General features: G+C 38.9%; 3 protein-coding genes across 3 annotated transcripts; 2 read left to right on the top strand and 1 right to left on the bottom strand.

Moving 5' to 3' along the window:
• Positions 1–81: 81 nt before the first annotated feature.
• LOC137716919 (14-3-3-like protein) lies at positions 82–1912 on the bottom strand. Its single transcript, XM_068456270.1, has 4 exons — positions 1305–1912; positions 761–883; positions 525–641; positions 82–435 (listed from the first exon to the last, which is right to left on the bottom strand). Exons 1-4 carry the CDS (start codon positions 1791–1793, stop codon positions 370–372), a joined length of 795 nt encoding a protein of 264 aa, XP_068312371.1. The 5' UTR covers positions 1794–1912; the 3' UTR covers positions 82–369.
• Positions 1913–10894: 8982 nt separating this feature from the next.
• LOC137717466 (serine/threonine-protein kinase SAPK2-like) lies at positions 10895–13804 on the top strand. The gene is made up of 9 exons (XM_068456852.1): positions 10895–11215; positions 11326–11400; positions 11864–11965; positions 12135–12188; positions 12314–12406; positions 12497–12586; positions 12665–12769; positions 12889–12987; positions 13202–13804. Exons 1-9 carry the CDS (start codon positions 11096–11098, stop codon positions 13478–13480), a joined length of 1017 nt encoding a protein of 338 aa, XP_068312953.1. The 5' UTR covers positions 10895–11095; the 3' UTR covers positions 13481–13804.
• A 2255-nt stretch (positions 13805–16059) lies between these two features.
• LOC137717707 (annexin D5-like) lies at positions 16060–17799 on the top strand. The gene is made up of 2 exons (XM_068457158.1): positions 16060–17151; positions 17387–17799. Exon 1 carries the CDS (start codon positions 16198–16200, stop codon positions 17149–17151), a length of 954 nt encoding a protein of 317 aa, XP_068313259.1. The 5' UTR covers positions 16060–16197; the 3' UTR covers positions 17387–17799.
• Positions 17800–19423: the final 1624 nt, after the last annotated feature.

The raw sequence follows: 19423 nt of genomic DNA, 5'->3' as shown, positions 1-19423 counted from the left end.
ATCATGTATTCTCATGCACCTTTTATAAAAGTAGACAACGACCAGTCTCCATGAACAACAACAAATCATAACCCAAAGATATCGATGACGAGGTAAAATTATATGCGATATTAATCAAACAAGACGGAAATTCAAGACAGATATTTCAAATTCCAATTCGAAAACACAGAACTGAAAAAAAAAACAAACTGAATAAAAAGGAGAAAAAATAAATAAAGGAAAAGAAAAGACCGGGGTTTGTCAACCATTGAATTGGAAAGACAAGAATGCCTAGAATCGGAATAGGATTTGTATTAGCCAGGATTACCTTCTCCTATTAAAAACATATAGAGGAGAAGCTCAACCCTAATTTGCAGCAATGAATGTTGCTCACTGCTTTGATTCTTCGGTGGGCTTCGGCGCTGCTGCTTCTTTAACCTCGTCAGACGCATCATCCTGAAACAAGAGCATGTACAATTCAACATGAGTCTTCGTAATATTGCAGAAGAGCAGGAGGATAGAAGAGAGAGGATCAACATGATTACCTGCATGTCAGAGGTCCACAGGGTGAGATTATCACGGAGAAGCTGCATTATCAAAGTGCTGTCCTTGTATGACTCCTCTCCGAGAGTGTCCAACTCTGCGATCGCTTCATCAAAAGCCTGGCGGAAGTCACAGATCAAATCCAAAGTTCAAACAATGTTAGAAGTTTCTAAGTCTTTACGCTTCTTGCTTCTTCAACACAGTGGTATATAATCAATAAAATATCAAAGTCATTCACCTGTTTGGCGAGATTGCAGGCGCGGTCAGGAGAGTTCAGAATCTCATAGTAAAACACAGAGAAGTTGAGAGCCAACCCCAGGCGGATTGGATGTGTTGGTGCCAGTTCGGCATTGGCAATGTCCTGAAACACAGGAAACATAGAATCCATTTACAATCGAGCAATTAATTGATTCATAATCAACGGTATAATCATCCAATCCTTCATTTTCTGCACTCAATTTAAAAAATGAGGAAAATCTGAACACAATTTGCAATCTAGTTGTTCCGTCATAATTAACCAGAATGTCTACCAATCCAATCCATTAAAGTGATTGCATACAAAATGATCAGTTGAGATTATTACACAATTTGGCATTTACCAAAAGAAATTAGATAAATCTGCACGAAATTCAATCTATTTGTTCCATCTGAACTGACCATAAGTTTAATTTTAAGACAAGATGATGCATAAGATTGGCATATAGTGAGTTTAATTATATTCGCAAATGAAATCCTAAAAATGAAAATCAAAGAAATTGTGAAAATCTAAGCCAATGCGATACCTGAGCGGCCTTGTAGGCGGAGAGGGTGCTCTCGGCGGCCTCCTTGCGCTCGGCGCCGGTCTTGAACTCGGCAAGATAACGGTGGTAATCGCCCTTCATCTTGAGATAAAAGACCTTGGAATCGCCGGCGATGGCGGAGGGGATGAGCCTGGAGTCGAGGAGCTTGAGAATGCCGTCGCAGATGTTGGAGAGCTCGGTCTCGATCTTGGATCGGTAGTCACGGATCGTGGCGACGTGGTCGTCGTTGCCGCGGCTCTCCTCCTTCTGCTCGATGGAGGAGATGATGCGCCAGGAGGCACGGCGGGCGCCGATGACGTTCTTGTAGGCGACGGAGAGGAGGTTGCGCTCCTCGACGGTGAGCTCCTCTTTATCGGCGGAGGCGGAGACCTTCTCGACGAACTCGACCATCTCCTCGTAGCGCTCGGCTTGCTCGGCAAGCTTAGCCATGTAGACGTTCTCTTCGCGGGGGGAGGGGGTGGTTGCCGCCATTGTTGTTAGGGTTCGGAGGTCAATGGAGGGATTGGATGTGGAGATCTGAGAGGGATTGTGTGATTTTTGGTAGGGGGAAGAAGGAGAGGAGAGAGGTTTGAGGTTCGAGGGGAAAGGGAGTGTTATTTTTGGGGGTAGTGGAGCGATAATTGCGTTGGGAGGAGGGGAGATGTGGGCCGTTGGATTGGTGCCGGCCTTGTTTCCCAATTGGTTGGTGTGGAAGCAGCAGCTGGCAACGCACTTCTTTTTTCTAATTTTTATTTTATTTTTTATAAGTCCTTCTGGTAATAATAACACGGGAGTTTGATTTTTGAACTGGAAAAAAGGTGCGCCTTTTTATTTTGAGTGGCAGTTGGCAGAAGCTGGCTTTTGATTTCCTTTTTGATTTCTTGAAACTATTTTTGTCTTAATAATTGTCTTTTCTTTTCTTTTTTTGGACTTAGAAATTTCTTGACCCTGAAAAATTGTGGCAGTATGTCAGAGCCATGTATGGTCGGTCTTGAGTTTTTTGGTGCCCAAAACAAATGCTTAAAATATGTTATATTTTTCAATTACGACACTCTGAGAGAATTATTGAGCACATGCGTAATTGGCTCAAAATACCATAACGTCACAATAGCATCTCATGTGTCCCTATAGAAAGACAAAAATGGAATAATGAGGACTAGCAATGATGTTCAACTATATAATTTCTTTCCTTTCCCTATCAATGATGTTACAATACGATATTCTAGAGTACTCTACTAAACGGAGCGGGAATTCAAACTCTGTTGCAAGAAAGGCAATGATTTGAGGGGTTGGAAAAAGCTTGAAAAAGCGCATTCGTCTTAGATCAAGATTCAGAGGGACTAGAGGAGAATCAAGACAAGGAAGGATGGCTAATTCTGAGAATAGGAAATATCCCATACTCTTCTTCGACTATTCGACCTGCTCCTCGAAGCAAGGAAGGGAATGAAGATGGCATAGAATGCCATGTTAGCAAAAAAAGCCAAGGGCAGGGCCAGCAAGTAAGAATCATACCCGAGATTTTGAGCGCCAGAGCGGAACTCGCTAATAGGAAAGGAGAGAAAAACAAAGTAATGCCAAGAGCTCCGTCAATCCGCTATTCATTGATAGACAAAGCTTCTCTTTATCCTTCACCACGATTCTCTCTACTTTCCACCCTTTACCTAGAGAAGGATCATCAAAAGGCATTCAACTTTGGGATCCAAGGAGAAATGTATGATTCAATCATCTAGGAAACTTCCTTTATGAAGGCAGAGAGAAAGCATGAAAGTGAGTTTAACCTAGGGTAAATAATTTGGTCAATATTGACATTTCGTTCTTATTTCAAAATTTATGCTTTGTTATTCTCATCATCCGGTAACCACAGGATGATCCACAAGAAAGGTGGCAGGATTCGAACCTATGGCCAGCCCCCCCTAACACGCTGGGTTGGGTGGCCAGGTTAGCACCCATTGTCGCCTTTATACCCAAAACAGATGTGATGTGCTACCCAACACGTAACCTTGTCCCCCTTACCCCTCTTATGGTTATGCCATTACCAATCATAGGTAACCCTCTGGCCGATAAATATATAATTATATAACTATAACTATAAACTAAGAAAATCCATTTTTTTATCCAATTGTTCATTCCCGAGAAGAAGAAGAAGAAGATAGAGGAAATGCCTCCTTTTTCCTTCCGTCCGTTCTTCCCAAAGTGGGCGAATTACATGTAGAGATCCGCATGGGCTTATAGTTTAATTGCTTGAAACCTATTCCGAAACAACCAATGCGTAATTTGCTCCCATCCCCCTATCTCTTAAACCTTGCTTACTCCCCTTTCCCCTCACTGCCACTTGCCTAAACAGATCCATCATATTCCTAATAACTTATCCAATTACAACGTGTTAACAGCTAATGCACCTTTCTTTTATCAAATCTTAGAGACATGGTCTAATTATGAGCGTACTATTTTATCAAGGAAAAGTCTATGAGTCATAGGAAGTTCACTACTGTTATTACTCACATGGATAACAAATGGCCTAAAAGAAGACTAGAGTTTGCAGTGGAAGTGATTGTGAACACATTGCAAGAAAAAAAAAAAAAAAAAAAAAGAGAGAGAAATGTCAGTTAAACAAAGAATCAAACTTGAAAAAAAATAGAGGGTTTGGATGAACACAAACCTGATAAAGTCTGCAGAAACGACCCAGATGAACACAACAGCACTATATGCAATTCCAACATTCAATCAAGAGGGAGTAAGGATTCTCCCTCCCCCTTATGGAAGAGGATCCTCTGAGGATCCACTTTGTGGGGATCCTAGGGATCTCCACATCCTAGCCATTTATCATAAATCGTGTGGTCAATTTTTGTTAGCTACTATTTGTGTTTAATTTTAAATAAAAAAAGTCAAATGATTTATGACTGCACGATGCACGATGAATGACTAAGATGTGAAGATCCCCAGGATCCCCACAATTTGATGCAAATGGGATCCAAATGCCCCTTATTACCATCTATTTTCCTCTCTCTCCTTTCACACTCTTCTTTTTGTCTTTTTCTTCTACATAAAAAATTCAAAACAAGATGTTGACATGACTTAATCGTAACCTTTTAAATAGGAGGAGATGGAATCATACTCCGTGATAGAGAATGAAGATGACAACATGTTTAAAACCAATAGTTACGTTCTCTTAGACTCTGTGGTTAAAAAAAACTGTGGTCACTCGCCATTTGATCTTAAGTTAATAGTGTGTGATTATTTAATTTATGTTGTTTAACTTTTTACTCTATTGTTAGATTAAGATTGAATATTGGGTGATCACAATTTTCCTAGACCATGGAGTCTAAGAAAACGAGACTCTTAAAACCAAATGTAGATCATTCTTAAAAAAGGCAAATAAAAAATGTGACGGTCTGAAAATTGATATCAATTAACAAAACTTTATAACAGTTTGTTTGATTATGCAAATGTGAGTGACTTTGCATGTGGTCTAACATCCTGATGAATATAGTGTTGGGTTTCCACTCATGCACCTTAGTTCGAAACTTCCCCATCCCTTAAATTATTGTAAAAGTTTTGAACCTTCCCCATCTCCTTAACTTATTGTAATAGTTTCGAAACTTCCTCATCCCCTAACTTATTATAATATATGCATTCCTCTCTTCGAGTTTGCTAAAAGTCACATGGGAAGTTTACCCTAATTCTCAGCCCATATTTTTAATCTATATATAGGTGCCTCAGTACTACGATATGATGGTATTCATCTTCACTTCTAAGTGAGAGGTCTTAGGTTCTAATCTCATGGATGGCAATTTCGATACCAAATTAGTTTCCCATTATGTGGATTAGCCAAATTCCCCCTCCTCTTAGGGTAAAATATATCATTGTACTAAAAATAAAAAAATAAAAATCTATAAGCAAATGTTGTGTGCACAGTTTCTTTAGTTCAAAGCTTTTCTCGTAGCCCATCGGAAAAAATTATAGTCCACATGCCAGCGAGAACCTCTCTCAAGAATTAGACGACCTTCCAAAATACCTCGCCAACATGCCGAAAGGGCTGCCCCCAAAGATGTCTACCGGAAAGAATTGTGGGGAAATACTTTGCTTTTAATAAGCGAGACGCTAAAGATTTTGGGTTTTGCAACAGCCTCCATCCTTGTTTGGCAAGGAGAGCATGTCGGAAACCTAGTCTACCATCATCCTTCGATCGACACATGATTACCCACAAAAACCAGTGTATCAGACAGCTATCATCATTGTCTCCCTACTAGAAGCGGCATAAAATGCGTTGCAAATCCTCACAAAAGGTCTTGGAAAGGAGAAAACAATTCATCGAATAAATGGGAAGTGACTAGTCAACCACCTTAATAAGTATTTCCTTTCCCACAACATTGAGAAGCTTGTCTTTCATCCCTTTAATTTTTTTTAGAAACGGTTCTTAATTTTGAAAAACCGCTCTGTTTGATTATGCCCTAGAACGATAGAAAGACCAAGATAGCGATCCTGCACATCCACCCTTCTCACGCCCAAGAAAGCATCCAGTTGGTCTTGAATATGCCATCTAATGTTAGGCAAAAACGATACCACACATTTCTGAAAATTGATGCATTGTCCCGAAGCCAACTCATAAGACCTCAAAATTTGCCAACATTCCTGAAAAGAAGCTCGTAAGAACATGAAGTTGTCATCCGCAAAAAGCAAATGGGAGATGCTAGGTGCTCCACGGCAAATAGATACATTGTGTATACGACCGAGCTGTTCTTGTCGAGCAATCAAACTCGTTAACCCTTCAGCACATAGAAGAAATAAATAGGGAGACAGAGGATCCCCTTGCCTGAGCCCGAGTGATGGGGTAATATATCCGATAATCTCACCATTTACCAGAAAGGAAATATCAGTCCATCGAGGATCAAATCCAAGTTTCAGCATGATCTTCTTCAAAAAAACTCCACTCCACATAGTCGTATGCCTTACTCATGTCGAGTTTTAGAGCTAAAAACCCCTGCTTCCCCCATTGAAGATTGTGGAGATGATGTCCCACTTTAGAAGCAACAAGAGAGTTACCCCAAATTAAACGCCCAGGCATAAAGCTCATTGTTGATTGGAAATAATTGCATCCATCATACCTTTTAGACGATTCACGATAACTTTGGCACCAATTTTATATAGTACATTGCACAAGGCAATTGGCTGAAGCTGAGTCATATCTTGCAATTTAGCAACCTTAGGAATGAGTAAGACCAAAGTGTAGTTAAGTTGCTTCAGGATATGATCGGAAGTGAGAAAAGATCTCAAAGCAGCAACCACATCAACACTAACAATATCCCAGAACTTTTGAAAAAAAAAATTTAGGACATACCATCCGGGCCCGGAGCAGTGGTAGATCCATTTGGAAGATAGCCTCTTTAATATCAGCATCAGAGCAAGCGGCACATAGGCTGTGGTTCATTGCGACCACGAACTGAATCCAGGATCTTATCATATGATGTGTTGCCATTAAAAGTGAACATATTAGTGAAGTACTCAACCATAACCTGCTCGACATCCTCAGAACTAGTCTGCCAGACACCATTCACATTCACCTTTATGTTGTTTTTTCTAAGCCAATTTGAAGCTTTTTGATGGAAGTAACGAGTGTTCCAATCACCATCCTAAACCAGGCCACTTTAGATCGCATCTTCCAGTGAAACTCTTCCTGATTCAACAAAGACTTAAGCTTACTGTGCAAATTGCTCCCAAGGTCCCACTCCACCGAGTCTAAAGGGTGTAGGAATAAACCTTTCAGCTGATCACACACAACCTTGATTTCATTCTAAACAGATGCCAAGGAACGTTTCCATTTCAAAAGTTCTACTTGAACTGCCTTAATCTTCTCACAAACACGAAAAAATGGTGTTCTGAAAACCTGTTTAGACCACCCAGTAGCGACTACTTAGTGCAATCTTCCTGCTGTAGCCAAGCCTTTTCAAAGCGAAAATGTTTGTGTTTGCGACTGTTTTGCTCAGGACCTTATATGACTTGAAGAAGAATCAGGATGTGATTTGAGGTGAGCGGGGGAAGGTGAAGGACTTGCAAGTATCTGAAGAGAGAACACCATCCCAGATTTGCTAACCAACGATCTAAACGACACTTCGTAATTGAATTCACCCATGTGAAAACATCACTGTGAAAGCCCAAATCGCCGAGGTTACACGCACCAACCATATCTCGAAACCCCTACATTTGTAAAGCGCTAAGGACTCTCCCTCCAAATTTCTCAGATGCTAGCAGAACCTTATTGAAATCACTAAATATAAGTCAAGGGAGAGAACTGATAGAATGCAGATGCCGAATAAAGTCCCAAGAGTTGTGTCGTTCAGAGGTCGCAGTTAAGCTATAAAAACATGTGATACGTCAGTGGAGAGAGTCACCAGAAGCCCCCAACTTCCGCATCAATGTAATGGCCCGAAGAATTGAGGGGCACATCATCAGCCCAAAAAAAGGCAATACCACCTGATCTACCATTACTAGGAACATAAAAAACAATTATTGAAACGAAGACGAAATTTAAGGTAATCAATTAGCTTTAAATCACATTTAGTTTCACTAAGAAATAAAATTTAGGGAACCTGCTAGGAAATAAGAATTTCCAGCGCTTGAACTACTGGGTCGTTCCACAGGCCACGGCAGTTCTAGGCTATGCAATTCATGGTGACCGACGGGGTTGTCCAGGCACAGCTGCCGCCGATGAAGTTGGAGCAAGGGAAACACATGACAAGATATGAGGACGTTTAGATCGCACTAAACCATCAGCCACATAGGGACCAATAAAACGTTTATCTCCATATTAGTAGTAGGATACTGCAAGCCACCGTGAATTGGAGCTCCGGTGCTTGCCATGACTGTCGCACCCAAACAACAGCGAACGAGATGCATAAACATCAATGCCAGAGCTTAGAACCTGGCGAATTAAATGACTAAGATTAAATGGGTCTGAGCCGGAGGAAACATTAAGGCCCAAATGAGTCATGGACCTCTCATCACTAAACATACGTGGACTATTTAAAACTAGGTCATTCAGATCAACAATAAAATTGGGCTCTTCCCAACTTTTGCAGGTGACACTGGGTCTGCCACTTGCTCAATAGTTGGAGGTTCCACACTAACAGGTGGATTGAGCACCCCGTCACCGCGAAGTTGAGAATTAAAAATAAGGTTTAAATCCAAAATAATTGGCGGCAAGTCAGTGTGAAGATTTTCCTTATTCAAATTACCTTCTTCAAGAACCAAATCCCGAAACTCAAGGGGCGAGACATGGTCATCAATCCTGCAGTCACCCGAAGTTTCCAAACTCATCACAGCCAAATCAAGATCTATCCCCGTACTAGGGTTTGCAGGCGGTCCGTCCGCTGGCGGTTACTCATCATCGGAGTTCACAAACATAGCATCATCACCCAGGCCAAACCAACCCTCTCCCAAATTGCGCCTGGTTGCACGCTTAACTTTAGCTTGAAGCCAAGACCTATAGGGGGATGTTGAATCAATACTTTCACCAAAATAGCGATAACAACCAAGACCAACATGGTCGAAACATCCGCAAAGAAAGTAATAAGCAGGTAGCCTCTCGTATAGCAGATCCACATCCACTCGACCCCCACTAGGGAGACGCACTTTAAGAAACCTTCATAATGATTGAAACACATTAATAACACAGCCACTCTGATATGTACGTAGTCACCCAAGCAATATGATTATTCAGCTCAACTAATAACACATAACTCAGATCTTGACCAATTATCTTCCTCATTTCCATAGTTAAATTAATTAAAGGAATACCAAGTGCTTGAACCCAAAAAGTTTGACTCTGCAAAGGGATTTGCTGAGAACTGTCCCCTTCTTTCACAATAGCAAGGATCAACAACATCTTTTTAAAATTCCATGGACCTCCGTATAGTACAGACTTACAATCACTCTCAAATTGAAAGGCAAAAAGAAATCTATATCCACTCAAAGGGCAAATAAAAGCACAAGCTTTCGGGCGCCATAGTTTTTTGAAGAAAGACATAAATGCTTCCTTGTTGTAATTCTTGTGAGCCAGTAATTTACCCATCATGAAGCAACTGGAGATATGAACTTGAGAATCTTCTTTGACTACCACTTCATAGTCCTCCTCCTATTCCGTTAACCAAAATCGCAAAGCAAAGGAATGAACGATATCATCCATGGTTTCAAAGAGGCGAAAAAAGGCACACCCAGACTTAATCAACTCACCTTAAATTGTAGACCACCACAGTATGGACATACAACAGGGTAGCAACTGAATCTCTGTAAAACCCTAGAATGCTACCAGGAATATAGAGAGAAAATGAGAACCCTCACACGAAGGGACCATATATATGATTCAATGTGAGGTTTTGATTTTAATAATACAATTCAAGTCTTTCTCCTCATAGTATTATTTCATTAGGGTGGGAAGTCATGGTAATGACGAACTTGTTCTTTGCAAATTTCTTTCATCACTAGTCAGTCAATGCTGATTGTGATTTTATCTTTTGTCTCTATCTTTAAAATCTATAATCAAGAAACTGTTGTAAAGGTGGATGGCATTATGGACTTTCATGTACAAACAAAGTCAAGAAAAGTCGGTGGGTGAAGATGCACACAATTTCCAGGATTTTTATCAATCCTCCTATGCAGCACATCTCACAATTTCTATATAAGAGCCTAATAGCTCACAAATGTAAGACAATTAGTAGAAGAGAAGATATACAATCTATTGTTTCCATTGCTTTTGTAATTTCAATTTATTAATGAGAGAGATTACTGCTACTACCCAAGGACGTAAACACACTTGTCAAACCTCGTAAATATTGTGTATTTTTTTTAGCAAACAATATTATTTACACTAAGGGAAATGGGGTGAGTTTAGCCTCACAAAAAGTTAGCAATAATATTTTTTTAGTAAAATTGTGTTTTATTTATTTTATATTTCACTGCATTCATATTATTAATTTCACAACAAAATCAAATAAAAGTGTCATACTTTCACACTTAAGCTGAGCTCATAATTCACTTTCCAATCTTTTCTACGTAAGGAAAATCATCCTCACTTTCTTTTTCTTTTAGTGCACTCTTCTTTTGTTTTTGTCATTTGATTCTTAATTGACAAAACGAAAAAAAACAAAGCTGACAAAAATAGGATGTGAAAATTAATTTTACACTTAAGAACCGTCAATTTTTATGTACTTTTTATCCTTTGGTAAAGAAATTCCAAAATCATTTTAGTATCTCATAAAGATGATTCGAATTTAAGTACAAGAAGTCGGTTACAGTGCCCTTAACTCATATACAAACCCATGCCCTCCTTTTTTTTACTTTATTTTTTTTTAATATACGATATTATTTATACTAAAGGGGTAGGAGAGTGGGCTAAGCTTCGTAATGAACTAGTAATAATTTGGTTCAAATTTGTATTTGACGATAATCGAATCCAAAATCTCTTACTTACAAGTAAAAAGGAACATCACTATTATTTTTTATTTTTTTATTTTTTTTATTTTTTTACACAAAGACTGCATCTACAAAACATACAGTCAAATACCGTGAGGCGGCCTCTCATGTTCTGCGAAGACTTTTTATTGATTAAGTCTCACGCACCAACACATTATTCCACACGTCCTCCTAAACCCTCCAAAATCTGTCAGTGCCTTACCCACCTCCAACCCTTTGCAGTTTCATCCCAGTTGATGTCTCATGATCTGGTTTGTCAACTCTGTCAAATTACAAGAGGAAGAAGAGTGCAAATTTAGGGTTTAGGAATTAGTTGGTGTAATAGTATGGAGAGGTATGAGATTGTGAAGGATATTGGGTCTGGGAATTTTGGGGTGGCAAGGCTGGTAAGAGACAAGCTCAGCAGAGAACTCTTTGCTGTCAAGTTCATTGAGAGAGGACACAAGGTTCTGTCTTCTTCAACTCTTATGTCTTCCCTTCTTCTGAAATCTCTTTTTTCCTCATCCGGTGAATTTTATGTTGTTTTTTTTAACGTTTAATTTCTTTGGTGATGCAGATAGATGAACATGTTCAAAGGGAAATCATGAACCACAGATCACTGAAGCATCCGAATATCGTTCGGTTCAAAGAGGTCTGTGATCGTAAACTATTTTCATTTTTTGTTTTTTTGTTTTAAGAGAATGAATTTGGGAAGTTCTGTTTCAATTTTGTATGGGGTTGGGTGGCTGAAGGCAGAAGATAAATTTGGCCTTTCATGTGCTTAAACTGGTAGGGATGATCAGAATTGATGTTTTTGTTTATTAAAACGCGGTATTTATTCTCTAAACTCCACGAAGGGGACGGGGGATGGTTAGAACTTTTGAACCCGGGATGCAGTGGGACTAAGAGAGAAATGCTCTACACACCCTACACACCGGGGCAATCCACCACTTGCCGAATTGTTGTTAAAACACCTCTGCTTAAAATATGAGCTTTACTTCCTGCACTTTATTTTTACTGTGACGTGGAAATAGTCTATACATTTGCTTATGTGTGATAATTGATAACGAGGTTTGTGTTTAGGACTTGAGAGTAGTGCGGTCTCTTTCTTGCAGGTCCTGCTGACACCAACTCATCTGGCCATAGTGATGGAGTACGCGGCTGGGGGAGAACTCTTCGGGAGAATATGCAGTGCTGGCAGATTTGGTGAGGATGAGGTAAAGTAGTTTCGAAGGCAGAGGAAATTTCATTGGATATGTTTTTAGTGTAGATTCTGAAATATGGGATCTCTGAATCTCCCCTGAAATGGAGTCCATCTCGCTTCAGTCAGTCATAATATAACTAGAACTTACATACTTTTTCGATTTAATTGTTGTTTTGCATCAGGCAAGGTTTTTCTTCCAGCAGTTGATATCAGGAGTTAGTTACTGTCATTTGATGGTATGTAGTGTGGCGCTTGTCTGTTGACGTGTTGTATACTGTTATTTCGTTCTCATTTGATATTGGAAGTCTCATTTGATATTGGAAGTGCTGGTTGTAGTAAAGGAATAATTCGTTTGTTGCAGCAAATCTGTCATAGAGACCTTAAGCTTGAAAACACGCTCTTAGACGACAGTCCAGCACCCCGTGTAAAAATATGCGATTTTGGATACTCAAAGGTAATGCACAAACCCTAGAGTACGGATCCACATTGGGGATTCAAGTTAATTAGACTTTGAGTGATTAATTTGTTCACTTTGTTTTTGTAGTCATTATTGCATTCTCAGCCTAAGTCTACTGTAGGAACACCGGCTTATATAGCACCTGAAGTCCTATCTAAAAAACAATACGATGGAAAGGTAAGTCCACTTCTTGCGCCCTTTTGCTCGATGCTAAAACTTATTATAGCATCTTTCGGTCTAATCTTGATATTATAGATTGCAGATGTTTGGTCTTGTGGAGTCACCTTATATGTGATGATAGTTGGAGCATATCCTTTTGAAGATCCTGAAGACCCTAGAAACTTTAGAAAAACAATTGGGGTAAGTTACATCCGCAAATTTTTCATCGATAAAATGGAACAGAAATCAAACATCGTATATATCAAAACTTGCTAATTCGTTTTTGAGTTGTCATTAACACACTATGTGTCGTATTGCAGCGGATTCTTAGTGTGCAGTACGCAGTTCCAGATTACGTCCGAGTTTCAATTGAATGTAGACATCTCTTATCTCGTATCTTTGTAGAAAACCCCGAAAAGGTAACGTAGTTTTTAATTTGGTGCTGAAAGTATTAGATGACTAGTGTTTTGATAATCTTGTAACCTATTTGGTAGCAGCATGAAGAGTTTCCTTGAAGTTTGTTTTTCCTTCAAATTATTGCAAATATCTGGTTTTCGTTACACGTTTCATTTTGAAATTGATCTGTTCGGCTTAGCCTTCTCACCACAGTCTCTGCTTAATATCTCTTTGCAGAGAATAACCATCCCAGAAATCAAAAACCACCCTTGGTTTCTAAAGAACTTACCTGTGGAAATGATGGAAGGAGGAAGTTGGCAGTGCAAAGACATAAATAATCCATCGCAAAGCGTTGAAGAAGTGCTGTCCATAATACAAGAGGCAAGAAAACCAATAAGCGTCCCGAATGCCAGTAGGCCTCTCATCGGAAGCAGCAGTATGGATGTTGATGATCTTGAAGATGTTGAAGATATTGAAACAAGTGGTGATTTTGTGTTGCCAAATGGGAGTAATTAGAGTATAGATACATATCATACTAGTGAATTTGTGAGTGTTGGGATGTTGTTAGGCTTTTGGGGGCCTTCTTGTGATGTGATATGATACATGGCCCTTGATGTATGTATCATTTTGGGTTTACTCTTGTTGTAAGGTTCTCTCTTTTTAGAGAAGAAAAAAAAAAAAAAAAAAAAAAAAGGCATAACTTTTTCGTGTATGACGTGTTCACTTATCTGGAGCCACAATTGGGGAGTAATGGAATAGAGGACTTAAAATCCGAATTCTCATTGGAGTTGTTTACTAAACGATCTAGAACGGAGTAAGCCTGGTAATGATTCTAAAAAAGTTATTTGCTAATTTACTAGTTCAATTATTTTTTTATGCTAATGGTTTAATGTTTGTTGAGTTATAGTGAATGGACAAACTTGAATTTAAGATATCATGTGTGGACACAATGGCCAAAAATAATAAAATTTTGCAATTTTTCTTTGAGAGTACAAATCACGAGTGGCTCGGAAAATTAACGGTTAGGCTTTGCATATAGGGGTTTAATGGATCTTCAATGGTTAGATGTTGCATAAAACATGTACTATTAAGTGAGATGTATCATTGTAGCTGAACTTGAAATTTTGATGTGTTTTTTTTTTTCCTGAAGCCATAATACCACTAAAATTATGTTTATGTGAGAATTTTTTTTATATGAGTTTGCTCATAATTTTTAATCCTTGGAGAGTAAAAAAAAAAAAAAAAAACCTAATATTTCCTAGTTCTAATTACGAAAAAGTCGAAAAGGGAATGTATCTTACGAGGAGGAAAGCTTGGCTTCTTAAAATTGAGGAGTTCATGCTCAAGATATTTTGTAATTAGTTCACGAAACTTTGTACTTATGATCACAATTGTTCAAAGTAAGATCATTTAGTCAAGTAACCATAGGAAATAGATAGACAGTTGGTAATATTTTTACCATATTCGGCCATTTGTTTTTGTACAATTTGATGATTAAACAATCTCATATTTTATTGATTGTTTACACAAATGATCTTTACATAGTGAATTATAAGAATAGTGCCGATCATAAACACAAAGTTTCGTGAATCAAAAATAAAATATCTTGAGGAGGAACTCCTCTCATCCATCCATTGAGGAACGTATCTTACTAATTACAATCATTTACGATTAATCCAATTCTTCTAAATCGAAATATTAAATTCCTCATTTAGTATGGGTCCAAACAAACACAAATAGTTCGCAATCGGAATCTTTCTTGTCAAACCATTTTCTTAAGGTGATTTCTTGTCAAAGCTTAAAACAATACGAAAGTTCTAGGAAAGTTACTCCTTCACTAAGAAGGCAAAATAATGGGAATGTTAATGTGTGCGACCGTTACAAACTATGCCAAAACCTCTATATAAAGAGGTGGGGGATGCCATTAAACCACACTGAGAAGTTTTCCATCACCCAATTTTCGTGATTTAAGGGGATTCGTGTAAGTCTTTTCCTTGTTGCCAACTCCTTGATTTAAGGAGATTAGCGTATGGTTTCTAGACTCCTTGATTTAAATAGATTGAGATATGTTGACGTAAGACTACTAGACTAGCCTTTGTGGGATGTTTCAAGGAGTTTTCCTGGATGTCTTCGTGCACTGCAATGTGCACCCAATCTTTCTCCTTAAATATCTCTTCCTCTTTTTTGTAACCTTATGATTTTACTTTGCAATACAAGATAGAACTGCACTTAAAAGTCAATAGTTTGTGCTCGCACCCGTAGAGGCTCGTAACAAGAAGTAATCATCTACTTTGGGGCGATTTGCCAGGTATACTCTAAACTCGATTGCATGAAGTTTATATATATCTATTGATCATGTTTATAGAATATGAAAGGAGATTCGAAGTTTAATCTTGAATTTTGATGATAGATTTCACATTTGGTAAGATTTAACTATAATACTTACAAATACTTAATAATATCATTATCGGACGATCATATATACTGTAATAACAATTAAAAGACCGTATACGTATACTAGCTGTAATATTTCTTCTTCTTTTGAAAACCAAGGGGCTGGTCAATAAGAGAAGTCCTCTGCCTTTTCAATTATTAAGAGACAACCAACCCACATTGCATTAATATTATCAACAAGTTGAAGCTGACAAGGTCCAATTATTGACGTGGTCCTTTCCTCTATTCTGTATACAAATTTGAACAGAAAACTTAACACATGTTATGCTTATCACGTGGTGAGAAAACTGGCGTGTGCTTTTATTTATTATGTTAAATTTTAGTTACTTGTCTTGATAGGAAAATTTTTAACTACTTTTTTACCTTATTATATTTGCTTTTATTTCTTTACCTTTTATGATCATAAATTATTTTAAAGTTTTTATTTAATATTAAACGCAACTTGACGAAAATTTATTGCACGACAAGTAAAATGATTCTGGGTCCTCACAATCAGGACTCTTCTCAGCTACGGAGCTACCCTTTATTTGTCCGATTACGATTTGTTTCAACTTTCAATCCACCGTCCGTTACTTCTGAGCTACCTTTCCTTGTCTCAGATTAAATACGTTTGAAATTTCAATCCTATCCACTCTCCATTCCGAACTTTTCAATCTTTTCAATTAACGTCCATTTATTTGGCGGATCAGCTCTTCATGATATCTCGGTATTTTCCAATTTAATCCCACAATTCTAAAACTTGGTCTGAAAATTTCTTCAATTGTAGTTGCTGAACAACAATGGCCTCTGTGACCATACCGCCGGTGCTTACATCCCCCAGAGACGATGCAATCAGCCTCCACCGCGCCTTCAAAGGGTTGGGCTGCGACACATCCGCCGTCATCAACATCCTCGCCCACCGCGACGCCACCCAGCGAGCCTACCTCCAACAGGAGTACAAAACCATGTACCACGAGGACCTCACCAAGCGCCTCTCCTCCGAGCTCAGCGGCAACACCAAGAAGGCCGTACTCCTCTGGATGCACGACCCCCCAACCCGCGACGCCACCATCATCCGCCAGGCTCTGGCCGCAGAAGGCATCGTGGACCTCAGAGCCGCCACCGAAGTCATCTGCTCAAGAACCCCATCTCAGATCCTCCACTTCAAGAATCTCTACTTCTCCACATTTGGGGTTTACCTCGAACAGGACATCGAGTTCCACGCCACCGGAGACCACAAAAAGCTCCTGCTTGCTTACGTGGCAACGCCGCGGTACGAGGGTTTGGAGGTGGACAGGGCGGCGGCGGAGCATGATGCTAAGGCTCTCTTCCGGGCCGGGGAAAAGAAACTGGGAACTGATGAGAAGGTGTTTGTGCAGATATTCAGCGGGCGGAGCAGCGCCCACTTGGCTGCCGTGAGCGCCGCCTACCACAACATGTACGGTAGCTCGTTGAAGAAGGCTGTGAAGAAGGAGACTTCTGGGAACTTTGAGCACGCACTTTTGACCATTCTGCAGTGCGCCGAGCATCCCGGGAGGTACTTTGCGAAGGTTTTGCACGGGGCGATGAAGGGTTTGGGGACCGATGACAGTACTCTGCTGAGGGTGATCGTTTCGAGGGCGGAAATCGATATGCAGTTTATAAAGGCGGAGTATATGAAGAAGTACGGGAAGACGTTGAACGATGCTGTGCATTCGGAGACTTCTGGGAATTACAGGGCGTTTCTGCTGGCGCTTTTAGGCCCCAATCATTAGGTAATATAAAAAGATTTGGGGAAGATGGTAAGGTTTGATGAACTCTCTGGTTGTTAATTACTTACGTTTTAGGTATTTTCAGAAGCTATAATTTGGGAAAGTTATGTGTTGAGCATGATCTAGAACTTTGGCATAAGCACTTATGCAGCAAATGATTTCTTTGTTTGAAATGCTTAGTACTGCTTCTTGGCTGATGATTGCCAACAATTTCTCAATGTTGCTTTTCTGTGTGTAGGTTTGATTTGCAATGATTTGGTACAAAAAATGGACACCATATGCGTTTGTTATGGTGGTGAATGTGGTTTTTGAGTGCTTGTCAAGTTTGATTATCCTTCCAGTGTTATATTTTGTCACCTGGTTAATCCGAACACGATCCAATTAGAAAACGGACTGGATCGTTATAGAGTCATCTGATACGATTAATTAAATAAGTTGGATTAGGAAACAAATTTCAAATTTCTTGTTTAGAACCTGTTTGAATTGCATGAATTATGAGAATCCTTGAGAAGAACCCCTTCGGTTCTAGGGTTTCCCCATTGGCGTTCGCCGGAAGAAGGAATCTTGATTGGTCCTTGAGAGACTGGCTGTAGTTCATATCCTGCTCATTGTTTTGTGCAATGTGTTTGTTGAAACATTTGATCTCTGCTTCTTGCTGAACCTTCATATTTGGGGGTTGCATTGTGCACACCATAATTTATTTGTCTTTTTTAAAATTTTTTATACAACTACCCGCAAAAGTCAAAGTCGTCTTTGATTTATTCAAGTTTAGTACTATTCTACGCTCTCGTCCCTAGTGTAAATAATATCGTTTGTTAAAAAAAAATTAAAAAAAAAAAAGATTTGTGGAGACGGAGGGTAGGCAATTGTCTTTAGTAACCCTCTTACAAAGCCACTATCCCTTCTCGCCCAAAGTGCCTCTAACTTACATACCCTTCAATACCACGATACAATAACCACACATATTGATGCAATATGTGTACTCTTTGCTAAGTTTTTTAGAGGCAAATTTGTGTATTCCTTGTGCATCCTTGTCATTGCAAAATTAGGGATTATAGTTGTTATTCAATTAGGGCTTGTTTGCATATGTGGTTTTGTTTTATGCCCTTGTGTCTTGTCGGTGTTGACTGTAAATTGACTGACCTAAGTGGCGTATTGGTGAGGTGAATGATGTTTGTGACAAAGATGACTTGTGTCGATGACTAAAGTCTACCTGGGTCATCATGTGCTTTGTATGGGCTTCCATGTCTAGTGGTTCTTTATTTTTATTTTTATTTTTTAAAGTCTTGATACATTAACAAAGTTATAATGATACTAATATTGGGAATATTTTAAGACAACATGGATAGCAGTATCGAGCTAATAGCGAGTTGGGTGTATTTTCATTAAGAGAGCCTCTATCGGTGGCAATTTGCACCCAATCCATTTGCCCAAATCAACCAACTCGCTAAAATCAGTTTTGTAGTTGGGTCTTAACGGGTCGGATTGATAAGGGTTGAATGCGTTAAGGACCCGTCACTTAAATGGTTAGTTTCAGGTCGACTTGCGAAACGTTAAATATCCGTTAACAATGGTGCCTTCGTAACTTCGTCCAAATGAAAATCCCAGTCTTCTTATTTCATTTGAACCTTTGTTTTTGAAATGAAATTTAGTATTGTTGATCCAAGAATAGAAGAGATTACATTTTCAGAGCAATTACTATTTTTAATTAGTGAGTTCGTAGAAAGGCTAATAAAAGTCAATTTAAAAAAAGAAAGAAAAAGAATTGCATAAATCACTTCTCAATGGACATTTGTGCTTGTAGAGAGATTTTTCAGTGTGACTGGAACATGGGTGGTACACCACGTGTCATTATATAAATGATGGGATATATATGTTAAAAAGTTAATAACTTACATATTAAATTTTTTCACCACTTATATAAAAACGAGTATTTATCAAATCTAGCAAAAAATTAACCCTTAATTTAAAAAATGTCACTTTTTATAAAAACTTTCAAATATATTCAAAATTTCACTTAAATAGACACAAATACCCTCAAATTTAACAATTAAATAAATTAAAGACTTTTTAGCTACTGTCGCCTCAAACTCCGGTCCAACTTCACCTTCGCTTCTATACTCCACCACCATAACCCCATCCCTTTTGACCCCCTCATCACCGACATTGAGTGTCGCCACGGTTATCGCATGTGGGAGCAGCATAATTTCAATCATGCCTTCAACGCCTTTTTTCTTACTAATATCATTTTTAGTTTAACATATAAAAAAGGTTT

This window comes from Pyrus communis, chromosome 15 (assembly GCF_963583255.1).
Source record: "Pyrus communis chromosome 15, drPyrComm1.1, whole genome shotgun sequence".
Taxonomy (NCBI): Eukaryota; Viridiplantae; Streptophyta; class Magnoliopsida; order Rosales; family Rosaceae; genus Pyrus; species Pyrus communis.
This window is presented reverse-complemented; position numbering and strand designations above follow the sequence as displayed.

Coding starts and splice junctions, on each gene's coding strand:
- LOC137717466 (XM_068456852.1), top strand. CDS start 11,096: ATGGAGAGGTATGAGATTGTGAAGGATATTGGGTCTGGGAATTTTGGG. Junction 12,407..12,496: donor GCGATTTTGGATACTCAAAG/GTAATGCACAAA, acceptor TTGTTTTTGTAG/TCATTATTGCATTCTCAGCC. Junction 12,988..13,201: donor TTGTAGAAAACCCCGAAAAG/GTAACGTAGTTT, acceptor ATCTCTTTGCAG/AGAATAACCATCCCAGAAAT.
- LOC137716919 (XM_068456270.1), bottom strand. CDS start 1,793: ATGGCGGCAACCACCCCCTCCCCCCGCGAAGAGAACGTCTACATGGCT. Junction 642..760: donor CCTGCAATCTCGCCAAACAG/GTGAATGACTTT, acceptor GACTTCCGCCAG/GCTTTTGATGAAGCGATCGC. Junction 436..524: donor TGTGGACCTCTGACATGCAG/GTAATCATGTTG, acceptor CTCTTGTTTCAG/GATGATGCGTCTGACGAGGT.
- LOC137717707 (XM_068457158.1), top strand. CDS start 16,198: ATGGCCTCTGTGACCATACCGCCGGTGCTTACATCCCCCAGAGACGAT.